The sequence below is a fragment of the Melospiza georgiana genome, chromosome 26, assembly GCF_028018845.1.
Source record: "Melospiza georgiana isolate bMelGeo1 chromosome 26, bMelGeo1.pri, whole genome shotgun sequence".
Lineage (NCBI taxonomy): Eukaryota > Metazoa > Chordata > Aves > Passeriformes > Passerellidae > Melospiza > Melospiza georgiana.
The window spans coordinates 2,793,747-2,817,552 of record NC_080455.1 but is presented as its reverse complement, the minus strand read 5'-3'; the positions used below and the strand labels follow the sequence as shown (position 1 = coordinate 2,817,552).

Genomic DNA, 23,806 nt, shown 5'->3' with positions numbered 1-23,806 from the left:
AATTTGCCTATGAAGTTAGTAAATTAATGTTCTGTGTGTGTGTTAATGGGTCTAGGATGTTCAGATATTGTATTCTTCAACTCTTCCAGTTTGATCTAGAAATAATGCACTGGATCTGGCTGTGCCAGCCACCCACACCAAGCACCCCACAGGTCCCCCACAGCCCCAGGGGTTGGCATCTGGAGGGAAGGGGCTGGAAAGGGAAGCTCGAGCCCTCTGTGCCCTTCTTGGGTGCCAGGGTGTCCTTCCCGAGATGGGGGTCCCGATTTGGGCTCAGCCTCCAGGACAGCTCATTTCCTCTCCTGCACTTCTCAAGCCTGGCCTGCCCTTCCAAGGGTGGCATTTTCAGATTTCCCAGCGCTGAAGCAGAGGAGTTTGTGTGGTTTGAGGGTGGCTGAAGCGATCCAAAGGAGCTGTGGCTGCTGCAGCTCTGCTCGGCTCCATCCCTCCACTGGTTTTACCCTTGTCCTCCCCAGGAGAGCTGGTCTGGCCCTGATGGCAGCCACCAAACCCCTCTCAGGGACACCAAAACAGCTTCACATGACTTTTAAAAAGGTGAATTTGTTGTTAAGAACATTTCCTTTCTGCACGGGTTTCATTTCCCACTCGCTTTTCCAGCCTCCTTTGTGAAGGCAGACCTGGTGCCCTGCTCTGCTCTCCCCATCACCCAGGGGAATGGGGATCAGCTCTGCTGCGAACATTTCCCCCATTTGTCCCATTTCCTCCCTTTCCAGGCCTGTTTTTGGACCAGAATCAGCTGCTTTTATTGCTCCAGAGGACACCACGGCCATGGGGAGCTGCTGCCGGGACTGGAGCGCTGCCGTGGCCAGGCAGGGCTGGGCAGGAGCCCCGGAGCTGCTCGGATCCGCTCGCTCCTCTCCCGAGTCAGCAGCACTTAGCGAGACGAGAGCAAATTGGTGCTAATGAAGTGCCGGAGTGAGGCGGCAGCGCCCGGAGGGACGGCAGGGCGGAGGGGATGAGGCTGGAAATGCTCCATCCCCTGGAATGAGTTTTCCTCGGAGCCAGCTTGTGCTCAGCGCTGGTGCGAGAGCCCCTGCTACAGATTCTGGGGGGAAAAAGGGGGAGTTTGGAGGATGATTTGTGCCATGGATGCAGGGGAGGCTGGTGTTGGGTCAGATTTTAGGGAAAGGTTCTTCCCTCCAAGGGTGATGGGTACCCCAGGAAATCCTCCTGGCCCCAAGGCTGCCAGGGATGCTCAGGGTGGGATTGTCGGGGTGGCTGGGCAGGGCTGGACTCATGATCCCTGAAGGGTCCCTTCCAGTTCAGATGTTGGGAAGGTGAAACAGGAAAGCCTTATAAATATGATTGTCTGGCAAAAGATTTTGAGAATATAGAAACTATAAGGGAGATTGAAATGAAAGCAAGCTTTGAGATCCCTCAGTTACTGAACAACAGGAAAACAATGGTGTGGCTGGCTGAAGGTAATCCCCTTTTGATAGAACAACACCCTCTGCTTGCAAGGGTCTGAGCAGACCCTACAGCTTGGTAGAAGGGGCCCAAAGAGGAGTTTTTAGGGTTTAAAATGTAACACAGTATGGTAATGTAGTGATTCTTATAGGCTGTATGGAAATGCTATAGGATTTGTATATTGTACTAGATTGGTTAGTGAGAATCAGAATATTCAACATGGAAGAAAATTTATTGTATTGTAATGGGAACTTCGCCCTCTTAGCTCTTGCCTCTTACTCTCTTACCCCTTTTACTCTCTTACCCTCTCATCCTCTCTCCCCCTCTCTCCTCTCAGGCCTGCTCTGAGCTGTGCCTGGCAGCTCCCAGCAGGGCCCTGCACCCAGGCCCTTTGCAATAAACCCCAAATTCCTGACCTGGCTGCAGAGATCTCCCGTCTCTGTCCATCCCCACCATCCCACCCCCCAGTGCTCCTACACTCAGGATTTTCCATTCTGTGACAACAAGGTAATGCTGGACAAGGAGCCTGTGATGGGAATCCAGGGTGGCATCCCTGTGACACTGAACTTGTTAGCCCATGGATTTTCATTCACACTGATTCATGCTGTGCTGCAGGATGAGCTCTGTCAGCTGAAGGATCCACTTCCAAGTTTGCTTCTGAAGGACCACTCCTGCAGCTTGAGTTGTTCCAGAATGTGTAAATAATATTTACTAAATAGGCCAATAAATTGTAAATTAATAAATTAAAATGTTAATTAAACACGGGGGATTCGCAGATCTACATATCAGTATTTGGTCCACACTGAATTTCAGATAAATGCAAACTGTGTGAAAGAGAAGACATTTGTGGCTGGGGGGGCTGTGCATTCCATTCTCTCCTCACTCCTTCACACAGGAGAGGAGCAGCAAGGATCTCCCTTTGGGATTCCCAGCAGGCTGTTCCTGCCTCCAGCTGCTCCTGGAACTCTGAGCAGGGACAATGAGCAGGTTCAGTGGAAATGGCACATCCTTCATCAGAGTGTGGTGCCCAGAGAGGGCCCAGAGCCATCATCAGCCACAAAACATGGGCTGGAGACAGAGAAAAAGGAGTGGAGGGGAAAAACCCAAGAGTTTCCTGCATGTCCTGATGAAATCTGGTCCTGGGTGCGTTTACGGGGTGTGAGATGGGAAGGTCACAGAATCACAGAATCCACAGAATTCACAGAATCACTGGGTTGGAAGAAACCTCCAAGAGACCTCCACTGCATCATTTCTAGATCAAACTGGAAGAGTCAAAGAATATAATCCTCTTAACATCCTAGACCCATTAACACACACACAACTTCATCGAGTCCAACCCAGCCCCAACCCCTCAGCTGAACCCTGGCACCCAGTGCCACATCCAGGCTTTGTTAAACACACCCAGGGATGGGGACTGCACCACCTCCCCGGGCAGCCATTCCAGAACTTTATCACCTTTCTGTAAAAAACCTTTTCCTGATATCCAACCTGAATTTCCCTTGGTGCAGCTTGAGGCTGTGTGCTCTGGTTCTGTCAGTGCTGCTGCAGACAGAGCCCAGCCCCAGCTGAGCACAGGCACCTTTCAGGAGCTGCAGAGAGCGATGGGGGCACCCCTGAGTCTCCTTTTCTCCAGGCTGAGCAACCCCAGCTCCCTCAGTCCCTTGGGGCTTGGCTGAGTCAGTTCTCAGTGGGCTGCTGGATTTCTGCCCCTGGTGCAGGGACAGCCAGGACAGTCTGTAATCCTCAGGGTGGGGTGTCCATGGTTTGTGTCCCCAGGACCCTCTGAGGGTGGGCAGGATGATGTGTACAGGGACTTTGACTGCTCTGGGTACCCCTGAACTCCAGCAGCATAGGACAGGAGGGAGATCCAGCCTGGAGCCCCTCAAGGTGTGAGACCCCAGTCTAGGGGAGCCCCAGGCATTCACAGTGCTCTGTCAGCCCATGTCACCACCCAGCCCCAGTGTGACCCTAAATCTGGCTCCAGTGTGACCCCAAATCCCAGCTGTTCCCACCTGGCACAGAGCCCACACGGGGAGCAGGCCCAGCCCAGCAGGGCAATCCCAGCCCTGAGCACAGCCTGGGGATGAGCACAGGGAGAGCAGCCCTGGGGGAAGGACTTGGGCTGTTGGTGGGTGAGGGGCTCAGGCTGCCCCAGAAACCCCCCCTGTGCTGGGCTGAGCCCCAGCGTGGGCAGCAGGGCAGGGGGGGATTCTGCCCCTCTGCCCCTGGGCTCAGCTCAGACCCCACCTGCAGAGCTGCCCCAGCCCTGGGCAACAGCAGCAGGAGGACGTGGGGCTGCTGCAGCCAGGCCAGAGGAGCCACGGAGATGCTGCCAGGGCTGGAGCCCCTCTGCTCTGAGCCAGCCTGGCACAGCTGGGCCTGCTCACCTGGACAGGAGAAGGCTCCAGGGACACCTCAGAGCCCCTTTTGGGGCCTGAAGGGGCTCCAGGAGAGCTGCAGAGGGACTGGGGACAAGGCCTGCAGGGACAGGACACAGGGAATGGCTCCCACTGCCACAGGGCAGGGCTGGGTGGGAGATTGGGAATCAGGAATTGTGGAATCCATCCCTGGAATGGATTTCCCAGAGCAGCTGCGGGTGCCCCTGGATCCCTGGCAGTGCCCAAGGCCAGGCTGGGCAGGGCTGGGAGCAGCCTGGGACAGTGGGAGGTGTCCCTGCCATGGCAGGGGTGGCACTGGATGGGCTCTGAGGTCCCTCACAGCCCGAGCCGCTCTGCAATTCTGTGACACCGGCAGGGACACAGCTCCATTGTGCCGCTCCGTGTGGCCCCTCAGGCGTGTCCCCCCCGCCCCTCTGGCCCAGGGTGACTCCGGCCCCTCCCGGGCTGAGGGTGAGGAGGGGTCCCAGCCCGGCTCCCCCCCCCCGCCATTCCGCAGCGCTAGTCCCGCCCGCTCCCCCCGTACTGACAATGGTTCGTTCCGCAGCCACTCTGGGCCGTCCCCGCCGCTCTGGCGCCCCCCTGCGGATGGCCGCGCGCGCTCCCCCCCGGGGCGGCGCAGTGGTACAGCCCGTCACACCCGCCCCGCCGCCCGATGGACCGGCCCTTGCTCTCCCCCCTTGCTCAGCTCCATGGGCCGGTCCGGCCGCTCCGCGCACACGGGATGGAGCGGTCCACTCTCGCCCCGTAGGGGGGGACGTATTGGGCAGCGCCGGGAGCCGCATTCAGCTGCGGGAATGGCACTGCCCGGCCCGGGTGCGGGGCAGGGAAGCTCCGTGTGCCCCATCGCTGCTCATCCCTGTCCATCACGGATCAATCATTGCCCCATCGCTGCCCATCGCTGCCTCCATCACTGCCCCATCGCTGCTCATCCCTGTCCATCACGGATCAATCATTGCCCCATCGCTGCCTCCATCACTGCCCCATCGCTGCTCATCCCTGCCCATCGCTGCCACATCCCTGCCCATCGCTGCCCCATCCCTGCCCATTGCTGCTCATCACTACCGCCATCACTGCCCCATCCCTGCGCCCATCCCTGCCCACTGCTGCCCATCACTGCCCCCATCACATTCTTGCCCTATCACTGCCCCATCGCTGGCCATTCCTGCCTCCATCGTTGCCCCATCCCTGCCCATCATTCCCCATCCCTGGCCCCATCCCTGCTCATCCCTGTCCATCTCTGCCCCATCCCTGCCCCACTATTGCCCCACACATATGGGGCAGTAAAACCACCCCAAACCCCCGCCCAGCCACACGCCCACCGCCCCCAGCCCCACCGGGACCCCGCTGTCCCCGGGGTGTCCCCGGGTGTGCCCCGGGCGCGGTGGCACGGCCGGCACTAAGCCAGTGACTCTTAATCCACCGGCCGGCGTTATTAGTTCGGCTCCCCAGGCATTTCCCGCAGTAATTGCGCTGATCTGCCAGGGATTATGCGCTGCCACCGCAGCGATGGATGATGTTTTAATTTGAGCTGGGCATCTCCGGGGAGGGCAGGAGCGAGACCCCCTGAGCCCTTTCAGAGCCCCAGTGTGGGGTGAAAGGGCTGCTCGGGGCTGGTTTAGGGTGGAACCTGCACCCTGGTGGTCCTTCTCGCTGGACAGCAGGGTCAGTGATGCCAGCTGGGTGGGAATGGGGTTCAGCTCCCCCTGCATGGCTGGGGAGGGCTCTTCCCAAATCCCAAATCGCTGCTGGGCTGGGGTGAACCATCACTGTCCCAGCTCCGTCCTGCCTGGAGGGAAACCCACGGGAAAAGGCTCCTGTCGCGTCCCCTCCAAAGGCAGCACAGAAGCTCCCTCCTCGACGTTACCTTTAAAAATGACCCCCACCCCGCGCTGTTCCTTCTGGTAACGCAGCAATTAATCACGGCGAGGATGGGATGGATTTGTAATCAGCTCCCCCCTCCCACCGCCCCCATTTCGCAGCCCTGGGTGTTTTTCCCGGCTCCCCCGCCCCATTCCGTGCGGGGATGGGGCCAGCGCAGCCCATTGATCCTGCCCGGTCGATTTTATTGAAACTCCCACGAGTGGCTTTAACTGCGTGTTGGATATTGCTGGCACATCACTTTGATGGCGACGTGACCGGCGGGAGCTCGCGGGCAGGTTTGAGGGGAGGGCTGCGGGAAGGGGGATCCATCCCGCAGGAGCTGCCCCATTCCTTCCCCCAATTCCCTGTGCATTCCTTACCCCATTCCCTGTCCCATTCCTTGCCCCAATCCGTGCCTCTATTTCTTATCCTATTCCTTACCCTATTCCCTGCCCCAATCCCTGCCCCATTCCCTACCTTAATTCCTGCCCCATTCCCTTCCCCATTCCCTGCCCCATTTCCTGCCCTAATCCCTGTCCTCATTCCCAGCCCCATTCCTTGCTCTATTCCTTACCCCATTCCTGCCCCTATTCCCTGCCCCTATTCCATACCCCAATTCCTTACCCTATTCCCTATGCATTCCCTGCCCTGTTCTCTGCCCCATTCCCTGTGTATTCCCAACCCCATTCCCTTCCCCTATTCCCTGTGCATTCCCTGCCCCATTCCCTGCCCTATTCTTTATCCCATTCTTTATCCTATTCTTTACCTCATTCCTTACCCCCATTCCCTGTCCCATTCCCTGCCTCTATTCCCTGCCCCATTCCCTGTCCCATTCTCTGTCCCATTCCCTGCCCTGCTTGCTCCCTGCCCCTATTCTCTTTCCCCATTCTCTGCTCCTATATTCTATCCCCATTCCCTGCCCCATTCCTTATCCCATTCTTTACCCCATTCCCTGCCCTATACTCTGTGCATTCCCTGCCCCATTCCCTGCTTGTCCACTGCTCCTATTCCCTGTCCCATTCCCTGCCCCATTCCTTACCCCATTCCTTTTCCCATTCCCTGCCCCATTCCTTGCCCATGGAATGGGACAGCAGAGCTGGGGAAGGGGCTTGGGATGGTTCCAGGGAATGGTTTCTCTTGGAAAGGGGTTTGGGGGTGAAATGGGTTGAGAAGGAAAGGAGAGAGTGAAGGGGGGAAAGAGAGCAAAGAAATGAGTGAAAAGGAAAGGGAGTAAAGTGAAGGGAGAGAGAAAAAAGGGAGAAGGGGGAAAGGAGGAGATGCAGAAGAAGAGAGAAAAAAAAGGAAAGAAAAATAAACAAGAAAAAAAAAGAGAAAAGGAGAAATATAAGGAAAAGAGAAAAATAGGAAAAGGGGGAAAAAAGGGGAAAGAAAAAGGGGGGAAAAAAAGAAAAACAAATTAAGGGAGAAAAGGAAAGAAAAGAGGGGGAAAAGGGAGAAAAATAAAAGGGAAAGAAGAAAAGAAAAAGGGGAAAGAAAACAAAGAGGAGGAAGAGCAAAGGGAGGAGAGGAGGGAACGAGGGGACCCTTGGGTGGCACAGTTGTGCCCAGGGAAATGCCCAGCAGCCCCTTGGTTTCCCCTTTCCATTCCTGCCTCTTTTCTCCTGTTCTTGCAAAGCAGGAGACACTGCCAGGCACTGCCAGGTGACAGTGACACTGCTGGGGGGCACTGCCAGGTGACAGTGACACTTCCAGGATGCTACCAGGTGAAGAATCTGGCTCACCCCAGTGCCCTAAATGTCCCCCAGGGTCCCTTTTCCCAAGGATGACGAACCTGGCTCACCCCCAGGTAACCACAGCAGGGCCACCACCTCACCATGGTCACAGAAACCAGAGCAAAGAAATCATCTGGGGTTTTTTTTTTTCTTGGGGGTGGTGAAGGTAAAGGAATCAGCATTTTGGGTGAAAAAGGCTGTTGAGGTTTTGGGGAGATGCTTTTAGAATTTTTCCAGGAAAAACCAGCTAGTTTGGAATCACCTTTCCTCAAATAAATGCTCTGATTTTGATGATTTGTTCTCAATTTCTGTTTTCTGGCTGCCTGTGTGTGCAGGCCAGTGAGCCAGTGGCTTTGGGCAGTCCAGCAGAGGAGTTCCCAGGGAAACACCAGGACAGGGATTCGCTGATTGCACTTGAGAAATGTCACCAAAATCCCACAGCTTGGCCCCAAAAAGAGGATTAACATCAGGCATTGATCCAGGCATCCATTTCCAGAGGCCTTGGGGGGACTCTGAAGCCTGGCAGGGCAGTGTCACCATCTCACCCTCTCCCTGCCCTATTCCCTGCCCCATTCCCTACCCCATTTCCTGCCCTTGTCCCTACTCCATTCCCTGCTCTATTCCCTGCCCCATTCCATGTCCTATTTTCCCCTTTTTCCTGCCCCATTCCCAGCCCTATTCCCTGTCCTATTTGCTCCTATTCCCAGCCCCATTCCCTGCCCCATTCCCATCCCTATTTGCCCCCATTCCCTTCCCTATTCCCTGTCCCCATTCCCTTCCCCTATTCCCTGTCCCCATTCCCAGCCCTATTTACCCCCATTCCCTGCCCTATTCCCTTCACCTATTTCCTGCTCCATTTTTTTCCTCTATTCCCTGCCCTATCTGCCCCCATTCCCTATCCCCATTCTCTGCCTCATTCCTTGCCTTAATCCCTGTCCCATTCCCTGCCTCTATTCCCTGTTCTATTCCCTGCCTCATTCCTTGTCCTATTTGCCCCTATTCCCTTCCTCTATTCCCTTCCCCCATTCCCTACCCCATTTGCCCCCATTCCCTTCCCCTGTTCCCTGTTCTATTCCCTGTTCTATTCCCTGCCTCATTCCTTGTCCTATTTGCCCCTATTCCCTTCCTCTATTCCCTTCCCCTGTTCCCTGTTCTATTCCCTGTCCCATTTGCCCTCATTCCCTGTCCCCATCCTCTGCCCCTATTCCCTGCCCATATTCCCTGCCCTAATCCCTGCCCCATTCCCAGCCCTATTTGCCCCCATTCCCTGTCTCTATTCCGTCACATTTCCTGCCCCTACTTCCTTCCTCTATTCCCTGCCCCCGTCTGCCCCTGTTCCCTGTCCCCATTCCCTGTCCTATTCTTTTCCCCTATTCCCTTTCCCCATTCCCTGCCCCATTCCATGCCTTAATCCTTCCCCCATTCCCTGCCCCTATTCCCTACCCTATTCCCTGCCCCGTTCCCTTCCTCTATTTCCTGCCTCATTCCTTGTCCTGTTTGCCCCTATTTCCTTCCTCTATTCCCTGCCCCATTCCCTACCCCGTTCTACATTTCCTGACCTATTCCCTTCCCCTTTTCCCTTCCCCTATTCCCTTCCCCCATTCCCTGCCCCATTCCCAGCCCTATTTGCCCCCATTCCCTGTCTCTATTCCCTGCCACATTTCCTGCCCCTATTTCCTTCCCCTATTCCCTGCCCCATTCCCTGCCCCATTCCCAGCCCTATTTGCCCCCATTCCCTGTCTCTATTCCCTGCCACATTTCCCGCCCCTATTCCCTTCCTCTAATCCCTGCCCCTATTCCTTTCCCCTATTCCCTTTCCCCATTCCCTATCCTCATTCCCTGCCCCATTCCATGCCTTCATCCTTCCCCCATTCCCTGCCCCTATTCCCTTCCTCTGTTCCCTGTCCTATTCCCTGCCCCATTCCCAGCCCTATTTGCCCCTATTTCCTGCCCTATTCGCTTCCCCCATTCCCTTCCCCTATTTCCTGCCCCATTTCCCCCCATTCCCAATCCCTATTCCCAGCCCCAATCCCTGCCCTATTTGCCCCCATTCCCTGGAGTTTGGCGGGCGGATGGGGAGGGGTCACCCCCATTCTGGGGAGGCTCTGGGAGCCCAAACCCCTTTGGCATCGAGCGCCGAGCGTCCCATCCCAGCCCAGCTGCGCCAGCTGCGGCTCCATCCCCACAGGAACCGCAGCGAGATCCGCCCCCACCCGGGGCTGGGATTATCGGGGGGCTCCGCGCCGGGGCAAACAAGAAACCCTCGGAAAATGGGGGAAAACACGGAACAGGGGCAGATCAGTGTGAAAATGGCAGCGGTGGGAGCAGCTCGCGGAGCGCTGAGATCTCTGTCAGCCCCTGATGCTATCGCCCGTCAGCACCTCCCGCTGCATTTGCAATTTTATCCCTGGCGGAGAAGCTTCGCTCGTTACCGGCTCCTTATCGGCCACAAAGGGACCTCGAAAGGCTCCGGGGCACCCGAGAATTGTTACTTGGTCCAAAAGTCCACGTAAAAATTCTTTACCATTTTTACCAAATTCTTTACCATCTTTTACCAACTTTACCATTCCTTTTGCATTTACCACTAGCCCATAGAAACTGCTTGGGAAAGACTCTATGAAGGGAAATAAGACGGACTGACCCCTCCCTAGGATATTCTCTGATAATACACCCAGCCTGAAATTACAGATTTGGGGTAAATGCTAAAAAGAAACTGATAACAGAGTTCAGGGAAGTTTCAGTTCACTATCAGGAGACATTTCTGTAGCAGTAGGTTAGACAGATGTTTGTGAGAGATGGTAGTTGGTGCTGGAATGAGTCAGGATATGAATCAAGGTCTTGAGATCTCTTTCAGATATTTGGTTCCACATTTTCTCAGTCATCTTCCAATGCCTCCCTTCCTCAGATTTCATAACCTGGCACTGCCAGAGCTCTGCCCCAGGCTGCCCAGGGAAACTGAGGCACGAGGGCAGTGCTCATCCATGGCCACTTCACGGCTCGTGTCTCTCCAATGGTGGCTTTGGGACATTTCCCAGGGGTCAAAGCCACCCTTGCCATGGCCCTTGGCTGCCCCAGACCGTGCCCTGCTCTCACTGTGGGCACTCCTTGTGGCCCGAGGTGTTTGCCCTGCTCTTGGTCCTTTTGGGGCTTCTGTAGGGTCCCTGACAGCCAAACCTGACACTTAGGGTTCCCACAGAGCCCTCAGCGCTGTGCCACACACCGAGCCCCCTCTGCACACCCAAACCCCCAGGCACGAACATTCAGGGCTCTCTGGAGTCATTCCTGCAGCAGGAGAGCTCCGCGCTCCTCCAGCCTGATGGGATGGGAGACTGCAGCTCCCCTTGGTGCCTCCTCCTGCTGAACCTGAGCTCAGCACAGTGGGGTTGGTACCCCGGGCATGGCAGCAGCAGGAAAAGCTGCAATTTGCTCTTCCTTTTTATTTTTTCTTTTCTTTTTTGGGAGGTTTTTTTTTTTTTGTCAAGACATTGGGATTTTCCTCCCTCCTCTGCAAGCACGGAGAATACAGCCAGTCCCAGCCTTCCCTGCTTTCCCCTCCTGTTCCATACAGAGATTTTCCATTTCCCTCTCCCAGGCTGGGCAGAGCTGAGCCACCCTCAGTCTGCCAGGGCTGACGAGGTTTCCCAAATCCCAGAGGTTTCCCAAATCCCAAAGTGAATCCAAGCAATACGAGCGACCCTGCCCATCTCAGCCCAGCATCCCTGCATCCCCCCCATGTGGGCAAGGCTTGACTTCAGCACCTGTGAAACACCTTAAAACACCTTAAACCCAACTCCTGCAGCCATAAAACACCCGTGGAATGGCTTTAAAATAATTTCTGAACCTCCTCTCCTCGCACTGCAAAAACCACCAGTGTTTACAGCGTTGATGCAGATCCCTGATGGAATATATATATATAAACACATATAAAATATATAAATATTCCATTATATATATTCCAAGAATGATCCTAATAACTTAACAAAGTTATATATAATTTTATATTTATAATTAATAAAAATAAATATAAAATCATTATAAATAGAATATCAAAATAATATAAATATAAATATAAATGTTATATTTATAATAAATAACATAAGCAATAACTTAGCAAATTTATATATACATATATATGTATAAAAAGAACTTAGCAAATATATATACACATATATATAAAATATATATGTGTGTGTGTGTGTATATATATGTATATGTATATGAAAAAATAAATTTTTTAGTTATTAGGGTCATTCTTAAAATCCTACCCGTGTCCATACAAACATCTCTCCATTTTAATATTGGGTCCTTATTTTTTAAATATCTTGGTCCCTCTTTCCAGCACCAGAGAATCCACGTTGCTTCTTTGCTTTGCTATTTTTTAACAGCACCAAATGGTTATAAAAATCCATATCTCCGATCTCAGCCAGACTTGCTTTACATCTTGCTGGATACAGAGATCTCCCTGTATCATTTGAGGTATTAACGAGATTTTTGAATTTCCATTAAATCAGCAAATTTTGCCGCTCAGCGGCCTCAGTGCTGCATGGAGCCAGGATTAAACACATTCCAAACGCTGCCAAAAGCTGCTGCTGGCCAGCACCTCCCTGCATGGCTTCTGGATGAGGATGGAGGGAACATTTTGGACTCCACCTTCCCTTTTGGGCCAGTTTCCAACACCAGGGGCTGCCCCAACCTCTCTGTGCTGCCCTTGGGGCTGTGCAGGAGCAGGGCCAGGGCCAGGTGCCCATCCCAGCTGGGTCAGACCATGTCCCAGGCTGATGGCACCTGTCCTGGGTTCATGGCACCTGTCCTGGGTTCATGGGACTGTCCTGGGTTCATGGCACCTGTCCTGGGTTAATAGAACTGTCCTGGGTTAATGGGACCTGTCCTGGGTTAATGGGACCTGTCCTGGGTTCATGAAACTGTTCTGGGTTAATGGAACTGTCCTGGGTTAATGGGACTGTCCTGGGTTCATGTCACCTGTCCTGGGTTAATGGGACCTGTCCTGGGTTCATGGGACCTGTGCTGAGTTAATGGAACTGTCCTGGGTTCATGGGACCTGTCCTGGGTTAATGGGACCTGTCCTGGGTTAACTGGGACCTGTCCTGGGTTAATGGGACCTGTCCTGGGTTCATGGGACTGTCCTGGGTTAATGGGACTGTCCTGGGTTCATGGCACCTGTCCTGGGTTCATGGAACTGTCCTGGGTTAATGGGACCTGTCCTGGGTTAATGGGACCTGTCCTGGGTTAATGGGACTGTCCTGGGTTAATGGGACCTGTCCTGGGTTCATGGGACCTGTCCTGGGTTAATGGGACTGTCCTGGGTTAATGGGACTGTCCTGGGTTCATGGAACTGTCCTGGGTTCATGGGACTGTCCTGGGTTCATGGAACTGTCCTGGGTTCATGGGACTGTCCTGGGTTCATGGGAACTGTCCTGGGTTAATGGGACCTGTCCTGGGTTAATGGGACCTGTGCTGGGTTAATGGAACTGTCCTGGGTTAACGGGACCTGTCCTGGGTTAATGGGACTGTCCTGGGTTAATGGCACCTGTCCTGGGTTAATGGGGCCTGTCCTGGGTTCATGGCACCTGTCCTGGGTTCATGGCACCTGTCCTGGGTTCATGGCACCTGTCCTGGGTTCATGGAACTGTCCTGGGTTAATGGGACTGTCCTGGGTTAATGGGACCTGTCCTGGGTTCATGGGACCTGTCCTGGGTTAATGGCACCTGTCCTGGGTTAATGGGACTGTCCTGGGTTCATGGAACTGTCCTAGGTTCATGGGACTGTCCTGGGTTCATGGCACCTGTCCTGGGTTCATGGGACCTGTCCTGGGTTAATTGGGACCTGTCCTGGGCTCCTTTAAGCTTCAGCTTCTTGCCAAACTCCAGGAATTTGCACATCTCAGCTCAAATCCAAAAAAGAAGCCATGAAGGTGGACATGGGGTGAGGGCAGATCAAAGCTGCCCAATGCCTCCATTCCTGCTCAGGGTCAGCCTCTCTCTCCTAGAACCTTTCCAAAAACCTCAGGGAACCTCAGGAGACTCTTCCTGTCCTGGGGAAGGTGACTGCTCCAGTTCTGTCCCAGCCAGGGAAGCAGCGATTCCCGCAGGGAGCACGGCCTGTCCTGCTGGGATTCTCTCCCAGCATCCCAAATTGCACCCAAGGTCTGGAGCAGGAGGAGCATTTCCACCCCCCCACCAAGCTGCCATGGCTCAGTTCCTTCAAACCAGGCTCTGATGGAGTTTATTTCATTTTAAATCTGATTTTTGCGTTCGTGTTTCCAGTCAGCCATCGCCACCCTGCTCCCAACCCACAACGGCCTCACACCAGGAGCTCTCTGTGTCAGGAGCTTCCTGCAGGGATTTTTGTTTCCTTTACACCCAGGTGATGCCGAGGGCAAGGCAGGACATTGCCAAGGCAGGAAAACACGAGCCTGGGCCCTGCCTCTGCTCCTCTCCTGCCTTCACCATCCCTCCTCTTCCTCTGCTTTTTTGGCACCAAGGGAGCCGGGCAGAAAACGCAGAGATGGGAGCACAGAGCTTCCTCCTCACCCCTCAGTGGGGCACAGCTGCCCCCAAAGAACCACAGGTTCCCCAGCCCTGCAGCTGCCTCTGAGCAGAATGAGAAAATATTGGATTTGTTTTGTGAAGGGAAAAAAAAAATAAAAAAAAAATCCAATATTCTGTCTGCGCTCCCAGACTCCGTGCCTGGTTATGGCAGGAAAATGCTGTAAATCTCCCCTTTCCCCACCAGCTGGGAGAGAAAAACCCATTTTCTTTTAATATTCTTATTTTTCTCCTGGTCTAAGCCCCATCATTTTGCAGTCAGCTCTGCAATCTCTTTGTTGACCAGGGCTCAAACCTGCTCTCCCGGCTCCCCCGACCCCAGCAAGTCGCCTCGCACACCCTTCCCAGCAGCTCCCAGGCAGCGGCAATGAGATTTTAATAGATGTATTTTCAAATTAGTTCTGGGCCTTTCAAGACTTATCAGTTAAATGAGGTTTTTCAAATTGATTCAAAGGTCACTCCGAGAGTTTTCTCTTCTCTGTTATCTCTCCCTTATGGTTTCAGTGGCGATTGACAGGACAAGGAAAAAAAAATTATCACCCCCGTGTTGTACACCCAGAAAAAGATAAACCCGACAAAAACCCGCCCAAAACGCGAACCCAAATTAAAAGGAGGCGGCAAGAAAAGCTCCAGGCGTGGCCCCCGGGGCTGGGGCGATGCTCAGAGCCCGCGGGGGATTTGGGGAGCAGCGTTTGGGGGAGCAGAGCCCCGCGGGCGCGGGTGGGGGGCAGAGGGGAGCGCGTTTCCTGGGGGTGTGGGGAAGGAACCCCATTTAATGTTTAACCTGCGGGAGGTTTATTGGCCCCTTCTGAGGCGCAGATTAGGAGCAAACAGAAAAACAGCCGCGGGCGGAGCGAGGCGGCCCCGCCGCGCTGATAAGGAGGAGGCGCGGAGGGTGCGGGGAGCTGCGGGACACGGGAAATGGGGGACACCGGGAAATGGGGGACACCGGGAGATGGGGGACACGGGAAATGGGGGACACCGGGAGATGGGGACACGGGAAATGGGGGACACGGGAAATGGGGGACACCGGGAGATGGGGACACGGGAAATGGGGGACACGGGGAATGAGGGACACCGGGAGATGGGGGACACCGGGAGATGGGGACACGGGAAATGGGGGACACGGGGAATGAGGGACACCGGGAGATGGGGGACACCGGGAGATGCGGGACACGGGAAATGGGGGACACCGGGAAATGGGGGACACCGGGAAATGGGGGACACTGGGAGATGCGGGACATGGGAAATGGGGGACACGGGAACTGCGGGGTTCGGGAATGAGGGACACCAAGAACTGCGAGACACGGGAAATGGGGGACACCAGGAACTGCGGGACACGGGTTGCAGGAATGAGGGACACCGGGAGCTGTGGGAAATGGGGTTCAGGCAATGAGGGACATCAGGAGCTGCGGGACACGGGAAATGGGGGACACGGGAGATGCGGGACACGGGAAATGGGGGACACGGGAAATGAGGGACACCGGGAGATGGGGGACACAGGAAATGGGGGACACGGGAAATGAGGGACACGGGAGATGGGGGACGCCGGGAGATGCAGGACACGGGAAATGGGGGACACCGGGAAATGGGGGACACCGGGAGATGGGGGACACGGGAAATGGGGGACACCGGGAAATGGGGGACACGGGAAATGCGGGACACGGGAAATGGGGGACACGGGAAATAGGGGACACCGGGAAATTGCGGACACGGGAAATGGGGGATACCAGGAACTGCGCGGTTCGGGAACGAGGGGCACCAAGAACTGCGAGACACGGGAAATGGGGGACACCAGGAACTGCGGGACACGGGTTGCAGGAATGAGGGACACCGGGAGCTGTGGGAAATGGGGTTCAGGCAATGAGGGACACCAGGAGCTGCGGGACACGGGAAATGGGGGACACCAGGACCTGAGGGACACGGGAAATAAGGGACACCAGGAACTGCGGGGTTCAGGAATGAGGGACACCAGGAGCTGCGGGACACGGGGTGCAGGAATGAGGGACACCAGGAGCTGCGGGACACGGGGTTCGGGAATGAGGGACACCGGGAATTCCGGGGTTCAGGCAATGAAGGACACGAGGAACTGCGGGGTTCGGGCAATGAGGGACACCAGGAGCTGCGGGACACGGGAATGAGGGGACACCAGGAGCTGCGGGGTTCAGGCAGTGAGAGACACCAGGAGCTGCGGGGTTCAGAAAATGAGGACCATCAGGAGCTGCGGGACACGGGGTTCGGGCAATGGGGGACACCGGGAGCTGTGGGATTTGGGCAGTGAGGGACACCAGGAACTGCGGTTCGGGAATGAGGGACACTAGAAGCATCGGGATTTGGGCAGTGAGAGACACCAGGAGCTGCGGGGTTCAGAAATGAGGGCCATCAGGTGCTGCAGGACACGGGGTTCGGGAATGAGGGGACACCAGGAGCTGCGGGACACGGGGTTCAGACAATGAGGACCACCAGGAGCTGCGGGGTTCAGGAATGAGGGATATCAGGAGCTGCGGGACACGGGGTGCAGGCAGTGAGGGACACCAGGAGCTGCGGGATATGGGATTTGGGGATGAGGGACACCAGGAGCTGCGGGACACAGGAAATGAGGGACACAAGGAGCTGAGGGGTTCGGGCAATGAGGGACACCGGGAGCATCGGGATTTGAGGGACGCCCGGAGCTGCGGGACACGGGGCCGGGCAAGTGGGGGACACCAGGAACTGCGGGATTCAGGCAATGAGGGACACCGAGAGCTGCGGGGTTCAGGAATAAAGGACACCGGGAGCTGCGGGACACGGGGTGCAAGAATGAGGGACACCAGGAGCTACAGGACACGGGGGTCGGGAATGAGGGACACCGGGAATTCCGGGGTTCAGGCAATGAAGGACACGAGGAACTGCGGGGTTCGGGCAATAAGGGACACCAGGAACTGCGGGGTTCAGGAATGAGGGACACCAGGAGCTGCGGGACACGGGGTTCCGGAATGAGGGACACCGGGAATTCTGGGGTTCAGGCAATGAAGGACACGAGGAACTGCGGGGTTCGGGCAATAAGGGACACCGAGAGCTGCGGGGTTCAGGAATAAAGGACACCGGGAGCTGCGGGACACGGGGTGCGGGAATGAGGGACACGAGGAGCTGCGGGGTTCAGGAATGAGGGACACGAGGAGCTACAGGACACGGGGTTCGGGAATGAGGGACACGAGATGCTGCGGGATTCAGGCAATGAGGGACACCAGGAGCTGCGGGGTTCAGGCAGTGAGGACCATCAGGAGCTGCGGGATTCAGGCAATGAGGGACACCAGGAGCTGCGGGGTTCAGGCAATGAGGGACACCAGGAGCTGCGGGATTCAGGCAGTGAGGGACACCAGGAGCTGCGGGATTCAGGCAGTGAGGACCATCAGGAGCTGCAGGACACGGCGCAGGGCGAGCAGCGCAGCGCGCAGCGGCCGCACCCGCGCAGCCGGGGGGATGCCGGCGGTGGCTGCTCCGCACCGGCGGAGAAAGTCACCTCTAATTCACGAAATCCCAAAAAACTTGCTTCAAAAGGGACCTTAAAAAGCTCATCTCGTTCCAATTATATTTACGAGCTAAAAAAAAAAAAAAAAAAAAAAAAAAAAAAAAAAAAAAAAAAAAAAAAATTGGCAAAATAAAATAATAATTTAAGAAAAAAAAATCAAGTAATTCAAGTTTAAAAAAATATATATAATCCAAACCAAAACAAAAACACCCACACTTTTAAGGGTTTGGTTTGGTGGTTTTTGTTTCCCAGCTGGGACAAAGCTTTGCCTCCTTCCCCGAATCTTTCTTCAATTTCCAGCCTGTGCAGCTCACCCGGGCCGGGAGGAGCCGCTGCGAGCCAGGAGCCCCAAAATCTCGTTTTCGCCCATTTTACGGCGACAAAACCCATTTGCTCCCGGTCCTCCAGAGCTCTCCGCGGCTGCGGCTCCTTTTCCCCGTCGCCTGCGGCCACGCACGGATCGAAAGCATCGAAACCGTGCGCGGTTTTCTGCCGCTCTCCCGGGCCAGGACCGGGCCAGGACCGGGGCCGCCCGGTGCTCGGGGACCGTGGGCCGGGAGGAGCCGTCGTTGGGCCAAAGTCGTTTGAAAGAGGCTGAAATTAAAACAAAACTCGTGAAAAAAATATTTTAAAAATTATATATTTCCCGGCTTTTTATTCAGCGCCATCTTGTCGCTTTTTCTAGCACGTCTGTGTAATAATTCGCGGTATTAATTAGTGATATTAATTATTGGTGTTGGCAAAGCTCTCGGGCATTTGCCTCGGCCCAGCCCCGCGGTTGTGCTCGCAGTTTCGGGGTGGTTTTGGGGTTTGTGTTGGAAAACGACGCTTTGTGCTGCGGTGGAGACGTGTTCAGGGAAGGGATTCATGGGAAAGGGAGAATTAAAAAAGAAAGGAAAAGAAAGAAATGGAAAGGAAGGAAAATAATGGAAAAGAAAGGAAAAGAAAGGAAAAGAATTGGAAAGAGAGGAAAAGAATGGGAAAGAATGGGAAAGAAAGGAAGAAAGGAAGAAAAATGAAAGAAAGAAGGAAGGCAAGAAAGAAGGTCAGAAGGCAAGAGAGAGAGAAAGAGAGAGAGAGAGAGAGAAAGAGAGAGAGAAAGAGAGAAAGAGAGAGAGAGAAAGAGAGAAAGAGAGAAAGAAAGAGAGAAAGAGAGAGAGAGAGAAAGAGAGAGAGAGAGAAAGAAAGAAAAAAGAAAGAAAGAAAGAAAGAAAGAAAGAAAGAAAGAAAGAAAGAAAGAAAGAAAGAAAGAAAGAAAGAAAGAAAGAAAGAAAGAAAGAAAGAAAGAAAGAAAGAAAGAAAGAAAGAAAACGAACAAAAAACAAGTTAAAACAAACAGAAAAAATTAAAATGAAGAACGAAAAAACGGGAGTGGGAAGTGGAAGTGTTAATGGAAAAAGAAAACGAAAGGTTGGAGGAGGAAAAGCAGAAGCGAATGCAAAAGCAGCAGGAGCCGCCGGGCCCCTCAGGGCCAGCCGCACCCCAGGCGCGGGGTGAATTCCACGCACAGCCGGGGAAAACCCGACAGGAGAGATCCCCGAGCGCCCCAAAGGGACACCACGGCCTGGCCGCCCTCCCGAGAAATAACCACGGGCGAATTTCCTGGTGCTGAGCGTCGGAATAAATTCGGGGAGGGGGCTCCCAACGGAGGGGGCAGCGATGGGGGCGCACCCAGAGCCACGCGAGACACACACAGCGTGGGGAGGACACGCGGGGATGGGGGCGCAGGAACGCTCCCAATCTCCCCCATCGCCCCTCGGGGACGGAGCCGGGGCCTTTCCGCCCCCAGAGCCCCGGGGTTCAGCGGGTGGGGGTCACACACCTGCAGGGACCCCCAAAAGTGGCACCGTGGGAGCTCCGCGTCCCCCACGGGCCCTGGCGGAGTTGGTGGGGATTAATGTGGAGCGGGGGATGAACCCGAGGGGACGGGCTGGGCACGGCCAGCTGCTGCCCAGATGTTCCTCCGTGGGACCCCTCCTCTTGTGCGGAGCCCCTTGGGGGCCGGCCGGAGCTGCGGCCCCCTCATCTCCCGGCTGAATAATTAATTAATGGTTCATCTGCGGAGGGGCGGCGGGACGGGGGGAACTGGGCTGGAAAGAGGAGAGAAAAGCGGCGGGTGCCATTTCTAAGGGCCCGGCGTGGTCATCGATCCGCGGCTCAGTGACTCGGACTAATCCATCAGATGGACTCCTGCGGCCCCGGACCGGCACCGGGACCGGGACCAGGGCTGGCATCAAAAATAGGAACAAAACAAATGAAAAAAGAGAAGAGGAATAAGAATAGGACCGGGTCCAGGAACAGGAACAGGACCAGGAACAGGAATAGGAATAGAACCAGGAGCAGGACGAGGAACAGGAATTGGAATGGAATAGGAATAGAACCAGGAGCAGAAGGAGGAATAGGAATTGGACTAGGAATAGAACAGGAGCAGAATGAGGAATAGGACCAGAAAGAGAAATAGGAATAGAACCAGGAATAGGATCAGAACCAGGACCAGTCCGTGTCCCGGCCGCGCCACACGAGCACAAAAGTCGAACAAATTTTTTTTCTTTTTTGCCTTTTACTGGGAAGGAAAAATTCCTCTCGCCGCCCAGGTCCCTTCCCTGCTTGCCGAAAGTGGCAACCATCGGGAGCCCTCCAGGCCCCCAGCCTGGAAAGGAACGGGAAGGGACGGGCGGGCTCGCCCCGAGGCCTCGGGCTGGGATTCAGCGGCACCGATCGGGGGTTCGGGCTCAGCCCCCCCAGCGCTGCCCCTTCCCCCGGAGCCGCCGCTCGGGGCTGGGGCGGAACCAGGGCCGGGCCCGGGCGGGCGAGAGGGTGGAAAGAGCGAAACGAAAGCGGGACCGAGCGGGGCCCGGGGCCGGAACAAAGCGGCAGAACCGGGGGGGCGGCTCGGCCGAGCCCCTCCAGGAGCGGACCCGGTGCCGGTCCCGCGTGGGGAGCTCGGAGCGGCACGGGCAGGTTCGGGACGGGAGGTTGGGCTGGTGCTTGGTGGGTTTTTTCCTGTTTTCACGGAGAGCAAATGAACAAATCCCGTTCCCCGGAAATCTGGGGGGTTGATTGCTGTAAATAATGGGGACATGGCGGCTCTGGCGGCGGGGGAAACGGTGCTCGGGAAGAAAAATAATTTTGGGGAGAATAAATCTCCCACGGCGGTGCAGAGAGCAAAGAGGCGACAGCAGGGACAGGGACCCTACGAGCCGGTTGGGGACAGGGGTCCCTGACCCTGGCCGAGGAGAAGGAGCTCTCCAGGCGGGCCGAGAAGAGGGCTCCCCCCGAGCTTCCCCCAGCTGCGGCCGCCTTTTCATCATCACCATCACGGATATTTTAAATTATTATTACTCCTATTATTTTTGAATTATTCATTATTATTTCCAATTCTGGCGAGGCAGAAGCCCGAGCCCGCTGCTCAATTAGCCCCAACAACGGGGGCATTAAACGGCCGATCGCGGCAGTGTTTAAATCTTTATTTACCAGAACCTTGTAAAGCCAGGAACAATTTGCATTCTATTAAGTGCTTTTCAATAGGGCATCGACTGGAACTAAAAGATGCCACTACCCTGCCCTAATTAAAGAGCAACTGAATTACACTAAATACATATGAACGCTGCTCTTCCCCATAAATAACGGCGGGTCCTCGTCGGTGCCTTCGCCCGTCCCCACGGGGAGCTCGGATTTCTTAAAAAATAAATTAAAAAATCACTAACGCGTGTTTTGTCCGCCACGGCTCGGCCCCGCGGAGCCAAGAGCTCCGGTTGTGTTTCCGGGGGTGGCGGCTTTGGGCCGGGGCTGGCGGGGGAGCACCGGGCACGGCCCCGCTGTCCCCTCTGTCCCCTCTGTCGCACCCTCCGGTCCCTTCCCCGCCACCCCCGGCTCAGATCGCGCGTTCCTCCAGCACAGCCTCGGCCCAGAGCCAGCCCGGGACCGCGGGAACGGCGCTGAGAGCCCTCGATCAGCCGGGGATTGAGACACGGGGCTCGGTGCTTCTGCCGGGGGCAGCCCCGGCCAGGAGATTCCCCCGAGCGCGGCCCCGGCACCGAGAGGCGGCGGCCGAAGCGGCGGCGGAGCAGTCCCGGGGTTGAGCCACGGCCACGGGGCCGGTTCGGCGGCACCGACAGGGAAATCCCCACGGCAGGAGAACGGGCGGCGGCCAAGGGGCAGCTCCGGGCTCCTTCCAGCCGCGATCCCGCATCTCTCGCGGGCAGCGGCAGGCCCGGGGAGCGGGAGGTCGCCTCAGGTATAACTCACCTTAAACATAAATTCATTCCCATTGGTCTTAAGGTCACAAACCAGATCGGTAACACCGCCAGGGCCCGGCCCCAGTTCGTGATGGCAACCCCGGAACCGCCGAGGGTTCCCACGCGTGTTCGCAGCACCCCCTGACCCACCCGGCCGGAGGAGCCGAGCCGAGCCGTGCCGTGTCCTACCTGCCAGTCTGAGCGCCGACATCCTCTGAAATTCCGGCTCCTGCAACCATTTCCACATCCTGCGGAAAGTCTCCCGGCCGGACTTGAGCTTACTCCAGGGCTTGGGGTTCCGCAGCAGGTCCGAGAGGGTCCCCTGGGAGCGGCACAAGATCCTCTGCGCGAAGATGGCCTGCGGGATGCTGTACCGCTTCAGCTCGGCCGTGATCCTCTGGGCCACCTCCTTGGTGTTGATCTCCTCCACCTGGCCGGAGCCGCCGGGCTGGGAGCCGGGGCCGGGCGCGGGGCGCTCCCGCTCGCCCAGCAGCGACGCTCCGGGCTGCCCGTGCGGGTGCCCGTGCGGGTGCATCCCGTTGAGCGGCGGCATCATGGCCGAGCTGGGCGCCGCCAGCCCCCGCGCCAGGTGCTCCTCGCCCCGGGACAGCATCGCGGCGTGCGAGTCGAAGCCGTTGGGCGAGAGCATCTTCTCGTTGGGCAAGTGGCCGGCGGGGCCGTAGGGGGCCAGCGGCTGCTGGGCGTTGTGGAGGCTGCCCAGCCCGTTGGGCAGCGGCGATAGGGGCTGCCCCATGGCCGGCATGTCCTTGGGGTAGTGGCTGTAGAGGTTGCCCATGGAGGCCAAGCTCCGCTCGTCGCGCATGAGGGTGAAGCTGCCGCTGACGTTGCCGGCCAGGCGCTGGTGCGGGTGGTGGTGGTGGTGGTGGTGGTGCGGGTGGTGGAACTTCTCCGACACGGTGGAGATGGGCGGCAGGTGCTGCAGGGGAGTCAGCGTGGTGTAGGTGCTGCTCAGGCTCATGCCGGAGGGCGACTCGCAGGACATGCTCATGGCGGGGTGCAGCGGGGCTCCCAGGCTGTGCTCGCCGCGGTAGTCGCCCCCCTCCAGGATGGAGGCCATGCCCGAGACCATGGCGGGCCGGCCGTGCGGCACCAGGTTGCGGTGCGAGCTCTGCCGCCCGTGCGCGGGGCTCAGCAGCTCGGCGGGCTGCGAGTGCGGGACTCCGTGCAGGCTGCCCAGGTTCTCCATCGCCAGCTCCATGGTGGCCGCCGGGCTCTGCCGCTGCCTCGCCCGCTCGCTCGCTGCCTTCCTCCCCCACCCCCCCGCCGCCGCCGCCTCCTCCTCCTCCTCCTCCTCCTCCTCCACCGCCGCCCCCCCTCCCCGCGCCGGCTGCCCGGATTAATTCAGACTCCGCGCCCGGGGATCGATGTCCGCGCCCCGCGGTCAGGCCGGCATGGTGCGCCCGCCGCCCGCCCTGCCGTGCGCGGGGCCGGGGGCGCGGGGCTGGGCGCGGGCGCGGGCGGTGCGCGGGGCGCGGGGCTCGGTGCGGGGCGGCTGCGGAGCCTCGGCCGCCGGCTCCCGGCAGCCTCGCTCTGGCCCGCGGCGTGACGTCAGCGCCGCCCCGCCCCGCCCCCCCGGCGCACCGAGCCGCCCCCCCGCCCCTCTCCCGGTGCCGCGGGGAGCGCCCGCGCCCGGAGCCGCCCGGGTCACCTTCCCCCGCCCCGGCCCGCGGTGACACCGCCAACCCGCGGTGACCCCGCTGCCACCGGCCCGACCCTCCCCGCACCGCCGCACCCCGTGCCCAGCGGGTGCCCAGCGCCCACCTGCGCCCCCGCACATCTGGCCGGCCCCAGGCCGCTCCCTGTGCACACATCTGGCTGTGCCAGCCACCCCTGGATGTGCCCGTCCCCAGCGTGCCCAACACCCCCCGTCCCCCCGCTGCCCGCCCCGTGCCCCTCCCAAGGGCCTGCTTGTCCCTTTCTACCCCAAATATCCTGTCCCGCACCCCTGGTGTTCCCCACGCGTGTCCCTCTGTCCCCACGCGTGTCCCCTGCCCCTTCTGCGGGCGCTGCCTCGGTGGCCTTGGCACGAGGAGGGGAGTGACAGGGACAC

At 57.1% G+C, this 23,806-nt stretch overlaps 1 protein-coding gene across 2 annotated transcripts in view; it reads right to left on the bottom strand.

Annotated features, from left to right (window-relative positions):
* ONECUT3 (one cut homeobox 3) overlaps positions 1–23,063 on the bottom strand; it is a 31,546-nt gene extending 8,483 nt beyond the window's left edge. Inside the window, exons 1-2 of one of the 2 annotated variants that reach the window (XM_058040656.1) lie at positions 23,038–23,063; positions 21,925–22,838 (exon numbers count right to left, since the gene is read on the bottom strand). In XM_058040656.1, coding sequence (XP_057896639.1) covers positions 21,925–22,825 — 901 coding nt within the window. In that variant the 5' untranslated portion in view covers positions 22,826–22,838; positions 23,038–23,063. Of the gene's footprint in view, positions 1–21,924; positions 22,955–23,037 lie in introns of those variants that run through there. The other variant, XM_058040655.1, reaches the window with a different exon arrangement.
* Between the last annotated feature and the right edge of the window lie 743 nt (positions 23,064–23,806).